Consider the following 19425-nt stretch of genomic DNA (forward strand, 5'->3'; position numbering starts at 1 on the left):
TTCAAACACATACTTTCTGATATCCGATCAATTTAATTTTTTACAGGTATGATATACTGAATAAATTATAAAATATAAACGGTTCGAATTATCAAAATTGAGCCTAAAAGTATAGCCGAAGGCCTGTAAGGACGGACGCAAGCACAAGCTTGTAAGGAGAGACTCTTGACTCGATCTGGAGATCTAGTCAGTCTCTCTGTGTCTCAATTCCATCGCAATCATCACTCGGTTGATGGAAAATGGAGTACATAGACAACTTGCCAGCCATGGATCCGATGCGCTCCCAGAAGATGACTTTCGTTCAACTCATTGTCCCCGCCGAGTCCTCTCACCGTGCCGTCTCTTACCTCGGCGAACTCGGCCTCCTTCAATTCCGAGACGTACGCTTCCACTCTACTCAGATCCTCCTTTTTCTTTTTTTTTTTTTGTTCTTTCTTCTTTTTTCCATTGCATACTCATCTTCAATTGATGTGCTAATTCGCTTTCATGAATTCCAAATTTATAAGTTTTTGTTTTTTTATGCTTTTTTAACCTTCTGATTCTCTCTAGGCACGTAAATCGCAGACTAGTGTGGTATAGCTAGGGTTATTGTAATTGGAGATGGTATTGGATGCAATCTCAGTGGAAATTTGATGAGTGGAACAAAAATTTCACACGGTCATACATTGAGACATTTGTGTAGTTTTGGATTTATAGGTTGTTATGTCTTGAAAAAGTGCAATGGATGGTATAGTGGAGGGTGAATAGGACCAAATTATGCAAATTATTAATCAATTTTATCTGCCAGAAATTTAAAGCAATCAAATCATAACCACAAGAACAAGGATTTTTTGTGTAACCATCGAAGAGAGGAAAATCATGGTCACTTGGCTCGCAAATCAATCAATTATTTCAAGAGATTAAAACATGACTCAAATAAAGTGACTTAAAATGCTTACCATTGACATCCGTTTGTTCTTGACTCACCAGTGGCGCTGACCCCTGTTGGCTTGAACTCCACGGATTTCTCTGATCCCTGCAATGCAAATCTGTCACCATCATCCTTCTCTTGAATACAAATTGACTCCACCACAGATTGTTTAACACTGCTATCACAATCGACCAATGACAAACATGGTGCAATTAGGTTATTTATACTATGTGGCTTTGAATTTGCACAACTACATCACCTTTATTTTATTACAAGGAGGGCAATGTGATGTGTCTAGGTATGTATTTTGAGTAGAGCTTCTCTCTAGAATGCTGAAGGATCTTTTGTGTAGTATTTTACAGGGCACACTAGGAGCTTAGAGAGAATAAAAAAGAAAGTTTACAAGCAGAGCTATTAAGGATGGAGAGGAGAGTGACTTGAAGAGCTTTCTACTAGCTTGATCCTTGAGAGCTTCTACCACACTTCTCCTTATAGGGAAATGCTCAAAAATATATTCAAACAAGCATCTCAATTAGTCTTAAAGGTCTGCATCAAAAGCCTTCAAATTAGGGATGACGAATGATGACCAACTCTAGGTTACTTGAGCAACTCATTTTGGTGCGAAATTTGTTGTTTGCTCCATGGGTCAGTCGAGTGAGTCTTTCAAGCGATTGCCACCATCAAACATTTTGGCTTGATTTTTTCTTCTCAAATTCAATCAAAAAATCGATCCCTCAATATCTTTTGTCCATTTTTAATTTTGTGCTAGGTCTAGTAGGTAGCTAGAGCGAGGTTGTTTCTACCCCCTATCGCCACTATTGATCCATCACCACAATCGATCTCAGTCACCACAGTTTCGACTGCCACCCCAATTCATTCCGTAAATCCATTTCGGAAATCAAGGTCCACAATATAGCAATAACAAAAATCTCATCCCAAATTTACAATATGAAGCTTGAAATCTTGTTCCATCGTACGAGGTACAAGGGATTGTGTGTTATTAGATTGGCTGGGCCAAAGTGGGTAGGAGGAAAGGGAGCATGGGGTGGGTGGTGTGGTGGATGTTAGGTGTGGGGATGGATTTAGGGAAAGAAAGGGGAAGAGGGAGGAGGAGAAAAGGAGCTGAGGGCTAAGAGGGAAGGGGTGAGGATGGTGGGGGAAATGGTGGGGATGGCGGTAGTTGGGGAAAGTGGTGAAGGGGGTGATGGTGTCCTGGGGGAAGTGGTGAGGGGGTGGTGTGGGAAGTAATGAGGGGTGTGGTGGTTGTAATGGTGGTTTGTTTGTTCAAGGTCTAAACAAAGAGGAAAAATTTGTCATTATCTTCTCCTATTTGGTTTTGCACTGTATAAAGAGCCCACGTGAGCTTCACTTTCACATGAGCATTTGTTGTCAACTTAGCAAACATAAGTTAATAGGACCACATTGCTAGTTGCCTGTAAGTGGGAGGGTGATTGTTACAATTGAAAAATGTGGGATCAAAGTGGAATTTAGGGTAATTTGTAGGGATTCTAATTGTAATTCACCTATTATTTGCTGATGCTAGGTTTCTATTAATTTGATTTGAATCTTCACAAAGAAACAAAGAAGAGGGAATTTTACTTATTATCTTCCTCTATTGGGTTTTGCACTGTATAGAGAGCCCATGTGAGCATCTTCGGTCAATTTAGCAAACAGAAGTTAATAGAAGGACCACATTGATAGTTGCTTGTAAGTGGGAGGGGTTGAGTTTTACAATTGAAAAATGAGGGACCAAAGTGGGATTTGGGATAAAGTGTAGGGATGCTAAGTGTAGTTTACCCATTATTTACTGATGTTACGTTTATATTATTTTGGTTTGGATTTTCTCAACAGAACTGATGGTGTAAGCAGTTAGAATTATGTAATCTTTATTAGATTGTGAATTTGGAATTGTGTTCAATCTCGTTTTTCTTTTGGGGATAAACTCTGCCATAATTTTCATATTGTGAAAAATGTAGTTTTACTCGGTTTTCTTTTACAAAATTGTTAGCTTATTGTCTAACCAAATAAAAAATAAAGGACCTTTTTTTCTTATTTTTTAGTTATTAATTGATCAATGCACTCACTTTTATGAATTGTTCTTGGCAGTTGAATGCTGATAAAAACCCTTTCCAGCGAACATTTGTTAATCAGGTATTGTTTATAAGAACTGCTATTTGCTTTTGTATAGAATGTTTAATCAAAACTTTTATTACTTTTTTTCTTGTAATGAATGGTTTGCACATTTTATATTCAGTACAGGTACTACAACTAAAACCCAACATCGATGGAAACCTATGTTTTCTCTAGCTTTATGTTGTGTATGGTAAATAAAGTTATTAGTATAATTAGCTCATGGCATAAATTCCTGCCCGTGCAATCGTATTTGCAGTTTTCATGCTTCCTCAACTCATTGAACAGAGAAGTCTGTTGGTATCTACATGATCATCTTTTCATTAAGTATTGACAAATAAAATTACACTCAACCATTTTAGCTATCTAAGTGTACAAGCTATGTTGTGATGTGAGATACTTTATGTCACTAGAGTTATATATACGTGTACAAATTTATACAGTCTTTGTTTCTTCCAGTCAAGTGGAAATGGAAGTCTTCTGCTTCACTTGCCTTTATATTGGTCTTTAACAAGAGGATGGGTCCGAATTGTGCCCGTGCTTCGTATCTTAGATTAGCTCTTGTTTTTTATTCCATTTACCTCTCTCTACAAAGAGAATTTGTGAGTAGTGGGAGTTTAGGACGGTGGAGCACAATTTGAATTTTGTGAAATTATCAGTTTGCCTTTATTTTAGAGAAAGTGTCATGGATTTGTTTTGGAAGAATACAGGGAGCACTAAAACAATAGTCAGGCTTAATATAGTTGAGTGATGAACAAGAAAGATTAATTATGCGCCACTTTAATGCCCTACTTTTTAACTTTTTAACATCATGAGGAATGCCTTTCATGTTCTTAACAAACACAAGCAAATGAGGGACAAAGCTATTACCCCTTATCACCATTTGTTGAGAGAGAAAAATAACAACAATAGAAGAGCTCGATAAGTTGGCTTCTCTTTCTGTGGAATATGTATACCAATTGAAATTTGGGTGCTGGATGGATGTTGTGAATTTTTTTTTTTTTTTTTTTTGATAAGTAATTAATTTTATTTGAAAAGCATCAAGAAGATGCAAAGAATACAAAGAACCTAGAACTCCTAACCAATAATATTATCCAAAAAATCTATGAAAACAAATATATCCGGGTTGGCCCGTGACTCCAACCAAGTGCATAAAGTAAGCAACAAGCTATTCTGAAGCCAAGACCCCGACTAAGTAATGTCGAGAAACGTCCGCCGATTCCTCTCCAACCAAACCAGCCACATCAAACAAAAAGGCACGACGAACCAAATCCGTTGACGTCGACGACCAACACGAGCCCCTCCCCAACTCCATAACATCTCCAACACCCCCTGGGGCTGCACCCAAACAACCCCAAACAAAGAGCATACCAACCCCCATAGATGAGATGCCACATCACAATGAAGAAATAAATGATCCACCGACTCTGCATCCATACAACACATACAATAGCGATTCACTAAGACATGACCTCGATGGACCAAATTATCAATAGTGAGATTCCGGCCCAAAGCAGCTATCCACAAAAAGAACACTACCTTAGATGGAACGCCCGGAACCCAAATGCTTCGCCAAGGGAACAACGTGGTTGCCCCCCCCACCAGACTCCGATAAAAGGATGACACCGTAAAGACGCCTTTTGTACCCAACACTGTCCACACCACCCTATCCTCCCCTCGCCCAACGGGCCCCAAACCATGTACAAACCCCAATATCTCCTCCAATTGAGTAGCCTCCCAATCCTGAACTGTCCACCGTAGGCGGACGTCCCAGACTACTACCTCTCCATTCCCAAAACAGTTCGCCATAGTCACCTCAGGGTCCGCCGCAATGCCAAAAATCAAAGGAAATCGATCTTCCAACAGCACCTCCCCACACCATTTATCCCTCCAAAACCTAACCCTCTTCCCATTTCCCACTCGGAAATGCACCCGATCCCAAAACTCATCCCTCCAAAACCAAATCCCTCTCCACAATCCCCGCCCATGAAATCTTGTAACTTTTCTGGTCCTCCAATCCCGGCTATCCACCCCAAATTTTGCAGCAATCACCCTTTGCCAAAGCCGGTCTCGCTCCCACGTAAAACGCCAAAACCATTTACCCAATAAGGCTCGATTAAAAGTAACCAAACTCCGGACCCCCAAACCACCCGCATCCTTTGGAGAACAAATCCGAGCCCATCCCACCAAATAATAACGAAAAACCTCCCCTCCACTCCTCCACAGAAAATCTCTCTGAAGCTTCTCCAAACGTCGAGCCACAGAAACCGGAATTACCTGTACTGACATAAAGTAAGTCGGAATACTACTCAGCACACTCTGAATCAAAGTGAAACGTCCCCCTTTTGACAAATATTGCTTCTTCCAACCTGCCAGCCGTCGCTGCACTCGCTCCACCACACCATTCCACACCCCTTGCGACTTAAAAGTAGCACCCAATGGCAAGCCTAAATAAGACACTGGCAGAGCTGACACCTTGCACCCCAAAATAGCTGCTAACATGGGGACTCTGTCAACCTCTCCTACTGGGATTAACTCAGACTTACTCAAATTCACTCTCAGACCCGAGACCGTCTCAAAACACAGCAAAACACACCGCAAATAGCCCAACTGCTCAGCACGCGGCTCGCAAAAGACCAAAGCATCATCTGCATACAAAAGATGCAAAACACCCACCACTCCTCTGCCCAAAGATCCGACCGAAAAACCCTCCAACAAGCCTTCAGCTACAGCCCGCCCCAACAATCTAGTAAAGGCCTCCATTACCAAGAGGAACAACAATGGCGACAAGGGGTCTCCCTGTCTAAGGCCACGAAAAGTAGAAAAGAATCCTACCGGTGTACCATTCACCAATACAGATAGCTGGACCATAGAAATATAGAATTTCATCCACCGACACCATTTCTCCCCAAAACCCATCCGCCTCATAACGTAGAAGAGAAACTCCCAATTAACACTATCATAGGCCTTCTCAATATCCAACTTACAGATCACCCCAGGACGCCCCTGCCGAAGCCTCGAGTCAACACATTCATTAGCTACTAATACGGCATCCAGAATCTGACGACCCCCGATGAATGCATTTTGAGCTTCAGACACCACTGTTGGCAAAACACCACGCAGCCTATTTGCCAAAACTTTAGTTAACAGCTTATACATGCTTCCAAGTAAACTAATAGGCCTAAAATCCCGAATATCCTTAGCCCCTCCTTTTTTTGGAATCAAAGCCAAAAAAATTGCATTGAGACTCTTCTCGAACCGCCCCGAACTAGAGAAAGCTTGAAAGACTTGCCTAATTACCCGCCAACAATGCTGGAAGAAGGCCATCGTGAACCCATCTGGACCTGGAGCCTTGTCCCCACTTATAGCCTTCAAAGCCCCCATAACCTCCTCTTCAGAAAAATCCATCTCTAGAGCCTCCCTATCCCCTCCATCAATAGCGTCAAAAAGCACCCCATCCAAACCTGGCCTCCACTGTCCTTCCTGCCGACTAAACATAGTCTGATAGAAGCCCACTATACCCTCTCTAATCTCTGTAACTGTGGTCAAGTCAGTTCCAGCTATCCGCAATCTAACAATCTGGTTCACCCGGCGATGGCAATTTGCCAAGCGATGAAAGAATTTTGTGTTTCGGTCCCCCTCTTTCAACCATAAACATCTAGATTTCTGTCAGAAGCACACCTCCTCCATACGAGCCAGACGAACAAAATCTTGCCTAGCCGCCTCCCTCTTAGCAAGATCTGCTTCCCTCAACCCCCCATTCATCTCCAGCTCATCGAACAACTGCAAAATCCCTAGCACTTCCGCTTTCTGCGTCTCTATCCGACCGAACGACTCTGTGTTCCACTGTTTCAAGTTACCTTTAAGTAGCTTCAGTTTTTAAGCCAGCCTGCCACTCGGCGAGCAAACACCACGTAGCTCTGCTACCACTTCTGGACCATGTCAATGAAACCAGTAGACTGTAACCACATGTTCACAAAACGGAATGGCGTAGGCCCGCCACGAAAACCTCCACTATCCAACAGAAGAGGCCAATGATCTGAAACTGGACGAGGCAAACGAAGCTGCATAACCCCCGCAAAATGTTCCTTCCAATTTCCGCTGACCAAAAATCTATCAATCCGAGACATCTGCTGCCCATTAGACCAAGTAAAGCTCCCCTCATGAAGCGGTAAATCCATCAGTTGACAATTATCAATAAATGTACAAAAGGCCCGCATTGCACCGTTCACCCGACTATTCCCAACCTTCTCAATCGGCCCTCTGACCACATTAAAATCACCCCCCACACACCATGGTTCTGACCACCGGAATGCAACCATTTCCAGCTCTAAAAAAAACTCAGCCCGTTCAGCATGACGAACCGGCCCATATACTTCTGTAAACACCCACCGAAAACTATCTGCCACACACCTAAACAAGCAAGAAACCGAGAAACCCCCTAACTCCTGTCCCTCCCTCACTACGATCCTGTTGTCCCAACAGAGTAGAATCCCTCCTGCTGAACCCACAGCAGGCAAATAAATCCATTCCACAAAACGACCACCCCAAATTTGTCGCACCATCGCATCCTCCATTACCTCCATTTTTGTTTCTTGTAAACATACTACATCCGCTTTAGCATTTCGCACCACTATACTGACAACCATCCTCTTATCCCTATCGTTCAACCCTTGCACATTCCATGACAAAATTTTTAATCCCATTTCAACAAAAGCCCCCCCCCCCCCCGGTGGCTTACGAACCTCTCGCCCTGTTATCCTGTTGACATGGTCATAATTAATTGAACAATGCAGATTTTTAAGCTCACGAGCCCCTTTCCGGCCTGCTACTGGCGACGACTTTCTGCTCGTTCCAGAACTAGAACTCCCCGGCCTCCGTGATGCCTCTACCGCTGAAAATAATCGCATGGCCTCTGCCTCATGTCCTTCAAAAGACACTCCTAACAAGCGGCTTACCTCACTAATCCTGTCCAGGACCCATTTAGACACAGCAGTGTCAGAAGGAATCGCAGTTTCACCAAACCCAGCATGATGGCCTGAAGCTGAGTTTGAACCGTCTTGCCACAACCCTTTGTCACTTCCCATAGCCAAGGGCTGAACCACCAGGGATAGTTCTTTCCCAACATCAACCACAGTCTCCATTCGATCGCCCCACGAAATCGCAGCTATCGGCATATCTTCCCTATATCGACCCCCATCGTCGTGAGACTGGCAGAAAAGCCCCCACCTCGAGACGACTGACCTCGGCCACCTGCTCCGCCTCCTGCCAAGGTGCGAAATCCTCACCACCATCAGCCAAGCATTGATTCGACGTCGATGGGTCGCCCGTCGTTACAGTCGGAACTCTCGTAGAGGTCAAAACCCGATCCGCCTGAGGAAGATCCAATCCCTGATAAAGGGTATCAAAAATCTTGGCCACTGGAGTCGTGTGTCCATTAGATTGGACCCTACTCTGCCCTAGATGGACTCTTCCCTGTATTGCCCAAGAGCTCATTCAATTGAAAGTGGCCCACTTTCGCACACTGAGCCCAAATCCACTGCCAGAAGCCCTCCTAGAGCCCACATGCACTGTAGGTTTTTTATTTGGCCCAAGCCCATTAAATGGACCCAGACCCAGTCCCAGTCCCTCCCGTTTGCCGTTTTGGTCACAGGTGGAACGAAATTGTGGCCCAACAAATTGAGTACCTCCCCTAATCTTTCGGCCCAAGGTAGGCCCAGCCCCCTGACCTCGCTGCTTTGGTAACCAAATCTAAGATGATCTGACCCTATCTCTATTATTCTGCAAATCTGGCCTCCGCCATTCTCGCCCAAAATCACGATGTCCAAATCTCCCTAAATCTCGCGATTCCAAATTCGGTCGTTGCTGGACACGATTTTCCGACGAGCTCCATCGCTCCATGGCTGGACCCACCTCTAACCAGACTGGAAGGATGTACCACCATTGGCCCCATCTAACATGAATCCGCGGCGGAACTCCATGCCCCGAACCCCGAACCTTCAAACAAATACAACCCAGTGACTCCATCGTCGTCGTCGCAACATCGGTGGCCAGAAAACCCCCACACCGATCCCCGATTGGTCGAAACACTTGCTCCCCTCGAAGGTGAATCGAAAGTCCCAACACCTGTACCCAAACACTTTGTAGGGGCAAAGAACGACCCTTAGTGCACAGTACCTCCGGTGACCACCGTTCAAGCTGTAGGGGTCGACCATCAACCACCCATGCATTATTCAGAATCCGAGTAGCATCACCTCTGTTCGAAAAGGCAAACATTACAAATTGGCCTCCAATCGGTTTCACTTGTACCCCTCTAGTGACGCACCATGCCCAATTTGCCCATGCCGACAACCGGTGAGCCTCCATGCCTTTCTCCCCCAGAGCACCCACTCAACCTACCAAACAAGAATCCAAAAAACCGACCCACCCTAGTTCGGACCCCTGCTGGACTTCCACCTCCCTACCAACAGACCTCGCCACTGCTACCCCCGCACCTTCTGGCCAAGCTCTTACTGTACCAATGTGATTTGGACGCCCCCTGGACACCCAACCATTATTTCCCCAAAAACCTTCCAGAACCAAGGCAACCCCTTCTCAACCGTCTCCGTAAGATGATTGAGAGATGAAAATCTGTCGTCGCCGATCCCCCGACTGGACCATAACCTGAACTTCCTCGCCCTCCTCCCCGTGACGAAGCCAACAGGCCACACTTCATTGTCCCCATTGGCCACCCTACTAGACACTCGAAGCAATTGTGACGCCACCCACTTAATCTCAGCACCAACCAAATCAATAGCCCGACGAAGTCCCTGCCCCCGTTCAACAATCTCGACACGTCTGCATCCAATGCCATCTTCCAGCCCCTCCTCGAACTCAAAAGATCGATCACCATGAAAAATCAGTCGCCGGCGAGATAAATCCTCCGAAACCATGCCTCACTCCATAGCCATCCAACTGTGAACTTACGCCAAGTTTCCTAATGTTATCAATCCAAGCCCACCATTGCATTTAGAATTCATCTCATGCTTTCATGCATCCAAATATCCGGATGGATGTTGTGAAATGCCCATCTAGATAAGGTATGAACTTAGTGGTAAACAAAATTACTTAAATATTTTATATAGGTAGAATGATATCTACTACAGTTTCCTTTTATCATTTTTATTTTCATATTTCTAGATTACCTTGAGGCATGAACTTAGTGCTAAACAAAATTACTTCAATATATTTTTTGTAGGTGGAATGATATCTACTACAGTCTCCCTTTATCATTTTTATTTTCATGTTTTGGGGAGTCATTTCACAGGTAAAAAATGTGCAGAAATGTCAAGAAAGCTACGGTTTTTCAAAGATCAAATACAAAAAGCCAGCCTAATGTCTTTTGCTCATCCTGCTATGCTAGAAGACGTGGAATTGGAGGAATTAGAGGTCCATTTCTAGTTATTAATCCTCATCTACTGACAAGGGAACCTTTTTTTTTTTGTCCTCATAATTTTTATGTTGTTTTCCTTTCTTTCTGTCTGGATTTTTTTACCCCCTCTTATAGTGCCAGCAATAACCATATGCTGTAAGAAATGGTCAAAAAGTGAAGAACCATTTCCTCTTTCTTGCAAAGGCAACTTTTCTTAGAGAACTAATGTGCATTTTTTCTATTAAGTTATGATCTAATGTGCTTTATTATTGTCTTTCTCTTAATTCTAGATACAACTTGCTGCATGAACATGAGTTGATTGAAATGAACCATAACATTGAGAAACTACGACAAACGTACAATGAGCTGCTAGAGTTCAAGATGGTACTGCAGAAGGTATACTTTCTTGCAATTTTCTTGAGTGCAGTAGGCACCGATAACATCTATATGTTGCTTCTCGATATAAATGCCCTTTTACAGTTACAGAAGTAATGATTGTGGGAAAACCTACCATTACTCAAGTGATATATTTATTTCTCAAATTCATGTATTTAAGCTGCTGTTTTGCTATTTACAGATATGTAAATCAAGCTGCTTCTTTGTGTGATCAAAGCTTTCCTGATCATTTGTTGGTTTCTTTTCTTTTGCTATCTCAAATATAAAAATACTTGTTTATTAAGTCTTTACAGTGATTGTATCTTCAAGAAATTATCTTTACTTTATATCTGCAGTTCTAGCCTCATTGCTTCTATATTTGACTCACTGTAAACATTGGCTCATGAGCCCCAAATTGTCAAGTGATCTCTGTTTTTTCCTTATTAATGTGTTCATTATTTCAGATGGAGTATAAATACATCACATACCTAAATCTACTTAATTATTATGAAATTGTGGCTAAATAGACCTTTGCCGAATAACTGAAGTTATGTTTCTTGACAATGTATGTATATGAAGCATTCCTTTCAAACTCTAGTTTTATTTGCTTTTCTCATGCCTTCACATGGGTGATTCCAGGCAAGTGGTTTCCTTGTTTCAAGTAAGAGCCATGCAGTTGCAGAGGAAAGAGAGTTAGATGATCATGTGTACTCTAATGATGACTATGCAGATACAGCATCTTTACTTGAACAGGTAATTGGCTGCTTTGTTGAATACTATTTTGCATGATTAACTATAAACATGAAACTTTTTCAGCAACGATTAACATGGTCATTCAATAAATAATTTATTCTACAGGAGATGCGACATGAGCCATCAAATCAATCTGGTTTAAGATTTATTAGTGGCATTATCAGTAAATCCAAACTTCTTAGGTTTGAGCGAATGTTGTTTCGTGCGACAAGGGGCAACATGCTTTTCAATCAGGCACCAGCTGATGAACCAATTTTGGATCCTGTAACAACTGAAATGGTCATCTTTTTCCTTATTTCGATTATTACTTTTTGGGAAAAATCTTATCTCAATTTATTCTTCATTAGAACTTACAATATGAAAATTTGACCAAGTCTACTTATTAATGGTATACTTTTTTTTTATTGCTATCAAGAACGTTGGATGAATTCTTTTACATTAAAAAAATTTGACTCTTCTGATATTGTCCATGCAGGTTGAGAAAATGGTATTTGTAGTGTTCTTCTGAGGGGAGCAGGCAAAAACAAAAACAATGAAAATTTGTGAAGCATTTGTGCAAATTGCTATCCTATACCTGAAGATGTAACGAAACAGAGCAACTAACTCGAGAAGTATGCTTTTGAATTTTACTGACTGTATTTTCAACATGCTCGCAAGAAAGATAATTTGATGATATGTTTATTCCATTTTCCCTATTATTGCTTAGCGGATAATGTAGTGTAGTTTACTTGTGACTAGCAAAATATCGCGTGTGTTCTTTACAAAAGCTAATATATTCTCAATATTAAATAATTGAACATGTTGAGGTCTATCACCATTAAAAACTCATAAACAAAAGGTTTAAACTTAGTTGGGAAAGGTGTTTTTCATTGTAAGAAAAAACATTAGAAATACAAAATTCTAGTAGTAGCAGCAGCAGCAGTAGGGATTAAAAAAAGAAAAAAGAAAAAAGAAAAAAATACTTTGTAATCAAAACTAAAATAAAATAAAACAAGTGACTTAATCATGCTTGTTAAGTTTATGTTCTGTATCTTGCCTCTTGTCCTTTCTAGTTTATCTGATTCTCCAAAAAAAAGAAAAAAGAAAAAAATACGGTATCTGTAATTTTTTGAATATTTATGGTTCTCTATAAATCAATTATTATTATTGGTGTCGTGGAAAGCCATTGATAATAGGGAAATGAAATGGTTACGGTTTAAGTTTACTGATAATTTGATAAACCGATCTTTGAAAGTTAACAATGGAAATTACAACAATCTTTGGATCTATTCTAACAAAATCATTTTTTATGATTTTATTTTATTTTATTTTATTTTTTGTGTGTTTGATTGTTACTTTTTAACTAATGTGCTAGTAATTGTATTAATAATAGTGTGAGTGATAATTGGTGGGCGGTAGTTATGATGGTGGTGGAGTTAGCGGAGATGGCGGTAAAAGTTTTGGTGACATAGATAAGTATTTAATTTGAAAATTGTTTTTACCTTTTAAAAATATTTTTAAAAAAATGATTTCCATTCAAATAAATTTATTTTCAATGTCAAAAGCGTGAGTAATTTTGAGAATGCCCCTACTCCTTAACCATTTTGTTTTGTGTTAAAAATATGTGGAAGCGTATTTATCTCATACCTGTATTTGTATTCTGGATACATAAAAAATAAACAAGAAGTGTAATATTTTATCCCCATAAATTCAATATCAAAAAAGTCTTGCACATATTACTTTTTATCGATTTTTTTTTTTTTTTATAGCCGACTCACAATTTGGTTTTAATTTTTTGGATTCAATTTTTTTAAATTTAAGTTTTTTTTTTTTTTTTTAGTGTATATTTTAAAAATTTTAATCAATTTTTTTTTAAAACTTTTTTAGATGCACCTTACTTAGATGTATCTAAAAAATAAAATATTTGTAAAAAAATATTTTAAAAAATCAATAAATACACAAAAATACGAAAAATATATTGAATTCTCGTTTTTTTTTTGTATTTTTGGTATTTAGTAAATTTTCTAAAGATTTTTTCACAAATATTATATTTTTTTTAAGTGTATTTATGTTAAGTGTATCTAAAAATTAAAAAATTACTTAGAATATTAAAAAAATTAATGAAAATAAAAAAATAAGAAAAATAAAAAAATTTAATTTTTTGAAAAATAAATTCTGAAAATTCAAAGCAAACAAGCGGTCAACCTCACTCCTATCATGAGTAGGTGCTAGAAAATATGATTAAAATTAAAAAAAAAAAAAAATACACAATGGAAAATCTCTAATCTTATACATATCCAAAATCTAAAATAGAGCTTCTACTCAACTTGTTATCAGTGTAATGTTGACATAGTATTATTAAATGTTAATATTAAAAATTTTAGTTTGTTTAGTACATTCCTAATTTTTCTCACTTTTCTAATGATTTTTAAGAGAAGTTAAAATAAATTTTTTGACAAAAATTGAGTTTACCAAACAAGTCCAAACTTTTTAAGTAAAATATACATTTTTAGCTAATAAATTGACTTTTAAACTATAATTAAATGAAACCTTAGATACACTAGAAAAATTCAAATTACATGAGTTTGACTAGATTAAAATTCATATGAGATTAACTCAAAAAACAGGCATTGTTTGGTTTGTTTTTGAGAAACAAATTTTGGAGAAAATTTCCAAGATTTTGTTTAGTGATTTTAGAAAAAAAAAAATTCAAAATCACTTTATCTCTCCTACACATTTTTTTTTTGAACTATCTCTTCTACACATTAATCAATCATTTTTTCTCTCTTCTCTCTCCTTCTCAATCACTTTTTCTCTCTCACAAACATCAAGTCATTCCAAACTCCCATACTCCAAAACTATTTTCAAAATAAAAAATGTTTCATACCACTAATTTTGCACCACTAATGCACCACCAATGATGTGGCATCATGTGGACTCCACCATTGATGTGATAGTTTGGCATTTGTTTTATGTATTTTTATTTTTTTTTATATTGCCACCTCATTAGTGATGTTTTTAGATTTTCAAATTTAGTGCTCTAAATCACCACTCTTTCAAAATATACAACCAAACAAATCCAAAAAATTTCTAAACTCTATCCTCCAAAATCTTTTTTGAAAATTTATCTCCCAAAACCAAACCAAACACAAACATATTTTAGAACTAGCTAGTTAAATTTTTAAGCTAAATCTAAACAGTTTACTGCATGACTCGACTCGACTCGACTCATTTATAATCATAATTGATTGAAAAAAAAATTAGAAATGAAAACTTTAAAGATTGGTGCGTTTGGTTTGTGTTTTAAGATAATTTTTCAAAAAAAAATTTGGGAAAGAGAATTTAGAAATTTTTTTGGTTTGTTTGATTGTATATTTTGAAACAGCAATGGTTGGTGGCTCAAAAATATGTGGCTCGAATGGATCAACTGTTAAATAATGGCTGAATGAAAAAAATATCAGCAAGGGTCTAGATTATTTGTTTAGTGAGGCTTGAAAAAATTATAAATAAAAGTAAAAATTGACATTTCTGAAAAACATAAAAAATTATTATGTTTGTTACCCATAAAAAAAATTACAAATAATTTCATTTTATTTTCTTTTTATTTAACAAATATTATATCCAAACTTATAATTTTTTCAATAATATTATATCCAAATATACACAAAAAAATATTTTTTAATACATGTAGCCATGGTGGGCCGAGGAGGAAAAGAAACCAACCCCACCCTACTTCCTCAATGGGAATGGGAAATGCTTGTGGACCGGGTTGGAGATGCCAATTTGTGTACATATGTAAATCATTTTCTTGGGGGAGAAATTATCAAAGCATATAATAAATTTCAGCAAAATTTGACACTCAAAAAGATGGGCATGGGTTAAATTAAAAACGCTGGGTCACATAAAACATGTTGCCATTTCAACACGTATAGTTCCTTCACTTTTGAAACACTTCTCAATTCAAAAAACAAAAAAACACACACAAGAAAGTGCATTAAAATAATTTAGGTGATTAAATTAATGCTCACGTGCCTTTTTGTACCGAGTTTTCTCAATAGTCTATACATATCAAGAAAATCATAGTTTTATCTAAAATTGTAGGGAACTTCTGCTTAATCCACACCATTTCTATTTTGATATCAACTTCCCAATCAAAACGTGTTTAGTATTTGATAGGTAGTTGATATTGAAACAATTGATTTTTGTTTTTGTAAGTTGTTGGAGTGTTTATCAAAATAAATAAATAATTGTACAATCAAAATAAATATGAGTAAGAAGAGAAAATATCAGATTTACGTGATTTGAAAAATTTATCTACATTCATGGATATTACCGCTCGTCCACTATATTAAATTATGTATGTATTACACATCATATCTCCAAATATATGAATATATAATAAATCGGATTGATGTATGGTAATCTTGCTCTCTTTAAGAAAATTCAAGCCTTTCTCGGTTAATAAAACTACCACTCCCTGATGTAGTAGAATATTACATATTAGTCTGTCTCCTCCAGAATATAACAGTCCGACTTTTAGTCGTATTGATTCAACCAACCCTACATAAGTAGGCAATTCCAAAACTCCACCACAAAAACACCCTTACAACTTGTCTAATAATCTCTATAAACACAATATAAAATATATACGAATACATTTATTCTCCACTTAAAATATGAATTCACAAACTCTAATTTATATACATACACACACAAATAAAGAATTCTCGCATTTAATATAATAATGAATCAATTGTGACTCACCATAATAAATCATATAACTCATAACCTTTCATATGAATTATATGGAATGTTATTTACCTGTAATAATTCGCTGAGAGATAAACTTACACTCAACCCTTTCAATTCACCATATTGCAATATTATATAACTATAATTTTATTAATTACACTGAATGACATAATATATGTATACACACAAATGCATCACAATATATATATATATATATATATAATTTTAATATTAAAATAACATAATTACATTTATGCACCAACATAAGGGCCATTAAGAGTAACAAACTAAAATGGGTAAATTACACTGACACCCTTGAGGTTTATGTTTATTACAGTTCCCCCTTCACATTTGGGAAATTACACTGACCCCCTTGTTAATTTAATTTTATGTATGATGATCATTACGGTGAGGGGGGAACTGTTATGAAACTTTAAACCTCAGGGAGGGAGATGTAATTTTCAAAATATAAGGGAGAAAACTGTAATAAACATAAACCTCATGGGGTGTCAATGTAATTTACCCAAATAAAATTATGCTAGAAACATCACCTATGCCCATATAATCCTATAACGCACTGTAATATTTTTCATTTTAATCTTGTATAACATATATGTGACAGCTACTGTGTATTTCGAAACACATGGATTTGCCTTTGAACTACATTGGTACAAGGAAGAAGAAGTCTTCACTTTATAAGGTGTTCAATTGTATTGGATTGATAGTGATGTGGTAAAGGAGTGGGCCTCGTGCACACATAGGTCACCACCAAATGGGCCAACATAAATTTTTGGAATTGGCTTCATAAATTCTAATTTTATAGAAAAATCCTTAATTTGTTACCTCCAAAGGGGGGTTGGGGCTTAGGGTTATTGGTCAATTACATTTTTTGAACAAAATACTTTTACTCAAAACATTCAAAAGTCTTTTTCAACTTGTAGTAGTACTTAATTGAGTCCCATTCACAAAAGCAAAACAAATGATGAATCCAGTAGTAGTACTTAATTGCCTCTTCTTTGTCAAAATAGAATTAACCACCACCAACATTTATATCAGTTTGATTACCTCTTCTTGTCAGTCTAGGAATAATCCTCAAATCACAGGGCACAATTTGCATATCCATATGGGAGAAAGAGAAGCGTGTTGAAGTTTTTTATAGGCAAAAATACTTCTTTTGTTTACATCAAATTATTCAGTATTTTCCTTTACTAGTAAGGGCAAAAGTTATGACAATCACGATACCATAATGTGACAACCCTCACCTCTGATTTGTGTTAATTCATGTTTAAGAATGATAAGTGATTGATTATTAGGAAATCTTGAACTGATTACATGAGTGTGTTGTCTTAATTGCATTTCTATCTGTTTGTTATAGAATGATCTGTTCATGTTTTAAGTTCCGAATTGCGAATTAAAAGCCTTATCGACGATCGAATCAGAAATTGATTAGTGTTATATGCTAATTAGAATTTATGTGATTTTATGGTAAGTTTAATTAAAATTCAATTTGGAATGATTAAATTAGAATTATTAAAGTTAAATTACATCAACTTGAGTTATTACGAAATTGCCATTGGGTGGGCCACTTTTACAAATCTTGTTTGGAACTCAATTCTTACACCATTCTTCATCCTTGCCCTAGACCAAACCGTATGAGAGAGGGAGAGTAGGAGAACAAGGTTGAATTCACCTAGATTTTGCTTGAACCTAGAAGATTTGAAGGAGAATTGTATAATTAGGCCTCTACACTTAGAATTGAAGACTTAAGGTAAGGAATTCATCCTCTCAATTGTGAATATAAGTTATTTCTTGCATGGTTCATGGGAAAATTTGGAGTTTAGAGTCAAGAATTAATTTAAGAGTTGAATTGAGAATTAATTCATGCATGCATATACATATTCTTGAATTTTGAGCTTGTTTTTATGAGAATTTCCTCATGCATGTTCATATTTTGGTAGAGGTCCATGAATTCACCATGTTCTTGAGCTCAATCTTGCATTTGATCATGTTTTGGAGCATTAGAGTTCATGGGAACTCATGCATGTTATGTTCTTGCATTGTTCTTCTAGTTTCTTTGAAATTGGTGTTCAATTGGTTTACTTTTGGGTTTTGATTTTATTAAATGATCTTCAAAACTTGTTGTATTATGAGTTTCCAAGTGTTTTCTAGAAAATTGGCCCAAAAGATTGAGTTTTGAGGTGTTGAATGCTTGGTTTGAGCTTTGGAAGCAAATCTAGAAAACCCAGAATTTGGCTTCTACGCTCGAGTGAAGGATTCCACGCTCGAGCAACCGCCTTTGTGTTCTGAGTTCCGCTCGAGCGATGGAATGCTGGCTCGAGCGTAGATTGCAAGCTCTCAGGTTTTCTGCGTGTGCAGACGCACGCTCGAGCGAAGAACATGTCTCTCGCTCGAGCGAGCATCGAGCAGAGATTTTCAACAACCAGTACTTTTTATGTTTTTGCAGACTGCTCGAGCGAGGAAGTCCACGTTCGAGCGACCCCTCTGTTTTGGTAAGCTCGCTCGAGCGTAGAAAGCCACGCTCGAGCGAGACCCCTATTTTCAGCAAATTTTGAAAAGTGTTTTAAAGTGTATTTTTGTATCCTTACTCCATCCTAGGCATTCCTAGGCCATGTTTAAGGCATCTTAATGAGGTTATTGATGTAGAACCACACCAAGTCAAGATAGGGGTTAAGTCATTACTCTCAAGTGTGTAACTTAGTGTGCGTTCGTTCTATTACTGTGTAGGGTTGGCATCCGAGGACGCTAATTAGCCAGCCTATAGCCCAGTACTCTGTGAGTAACAATGTAGTAAAGATATGTTCAATTATGATTATTTCTGAACAATCAACTGTACTGTTTTCTGAAGTGATACTGTTTACTGAATGAATGTTTGTCCTATTTTATGAATTGTACTCGTGGCATCCATAGTAACTTACTGTTACTGCTATTGTACTGTTACTGTACTGCTACTGTCACAGAGATCTCTGTCGGTTCCAATGATTGGAACCAATACTGTATACTGTTTTGATGACCATCAACTAACTGTTCGGTTTTTTAAGACCTACTGTACTGTTCTGCTATTGGATGTACCACATATGACTGTTATGGTTTTTAA

At 37.8% G+C, this 19425-nt stretch overlaps 1 protein-coding gene across 7 annotated transcripts; it reads left to right on the forward strand.

The window, feature by feature from the left end:
• The first annotated feature begins 138 nt into the window (after positions 1-138).
• Positions 139-12322, forward strand: LOC114282013 (V-type proton ATPase subunit a1). Of its 7 annotated transcripts, none has more exons than XM_082919285.1 (7): positions 139-380; positions 3017-3061; positions 10347-10468; positions 10742-10847; positions 11466-11579; positions 11685-11858; positions 12055-12274. In XM_082919285.1, exons 4-7 carry the CDS (start codon positions 10776-10778, stop codon positions 12085-12087), a joined length of 393 nt encoding a protein of 130 aa, XP_082775411.1. In that variant the 5' UTR covers positions 139-380; positions 3017-3061; positions 10347-10468; positions 10742-10775; the 3' UTR covers positions 12088-12274. The 7 variants fall into 7 exon arrangements, with proteins under 7 accessions (XP_082775411.1, XP_082775409.1, XP_082775413.1 ...); XM_082919286.1 differs by having other exon boundaries at positions 166-380; positions 10362-10468; XM_082919283.1 differs by having other exon boundaries at positions 11685-12109.
• The last annotated feature ends 7103 nt before the right edge of the window (positions 12323-19425 follow it).

The sequence above is a fragment of the Camellia sinensis genome, chromosome 3 (assembly GCF_055761805.1).
Source record: "Camellia sinensis isolate YWXY chromosome 3, ASM5576180v1, whole genome shotgun sequence".
In the NCBI taxonomy this organism is placed as follows: Eukaryota; Viridiplantae; Streptophyta; class Magnoliopsida; order Ericales; family Theaceae; genus Camellia; species Camellia sinensis.

What these genes read in the sequence shown, in the direction of transcription:
- LOC114282013 (XM_082919280.1), top strand. Translation starts at nt 3,021, where the DNA reads ATGCTGATAAAAACCCTTTCCAGCGAACATTTGTTAATCAG. An exon ending in AGCGAACATTTGTTAATCAG is followed by an intron (nt 3,062 to 10,741) that starts GTATTGTTTATA and finishes TCTTAATTCTAG; the next exon opens with ATACAACTTGCTGCATGAAC. An exon ending in CAGCATCTTTACTTGAACAG is followed by an intron (nt 11,580 to 11,684) that starts GTAATTGGCTGC and finishes TTTATTCTACAG; the next exon opens with GAGATGCGACATGAGCCATC.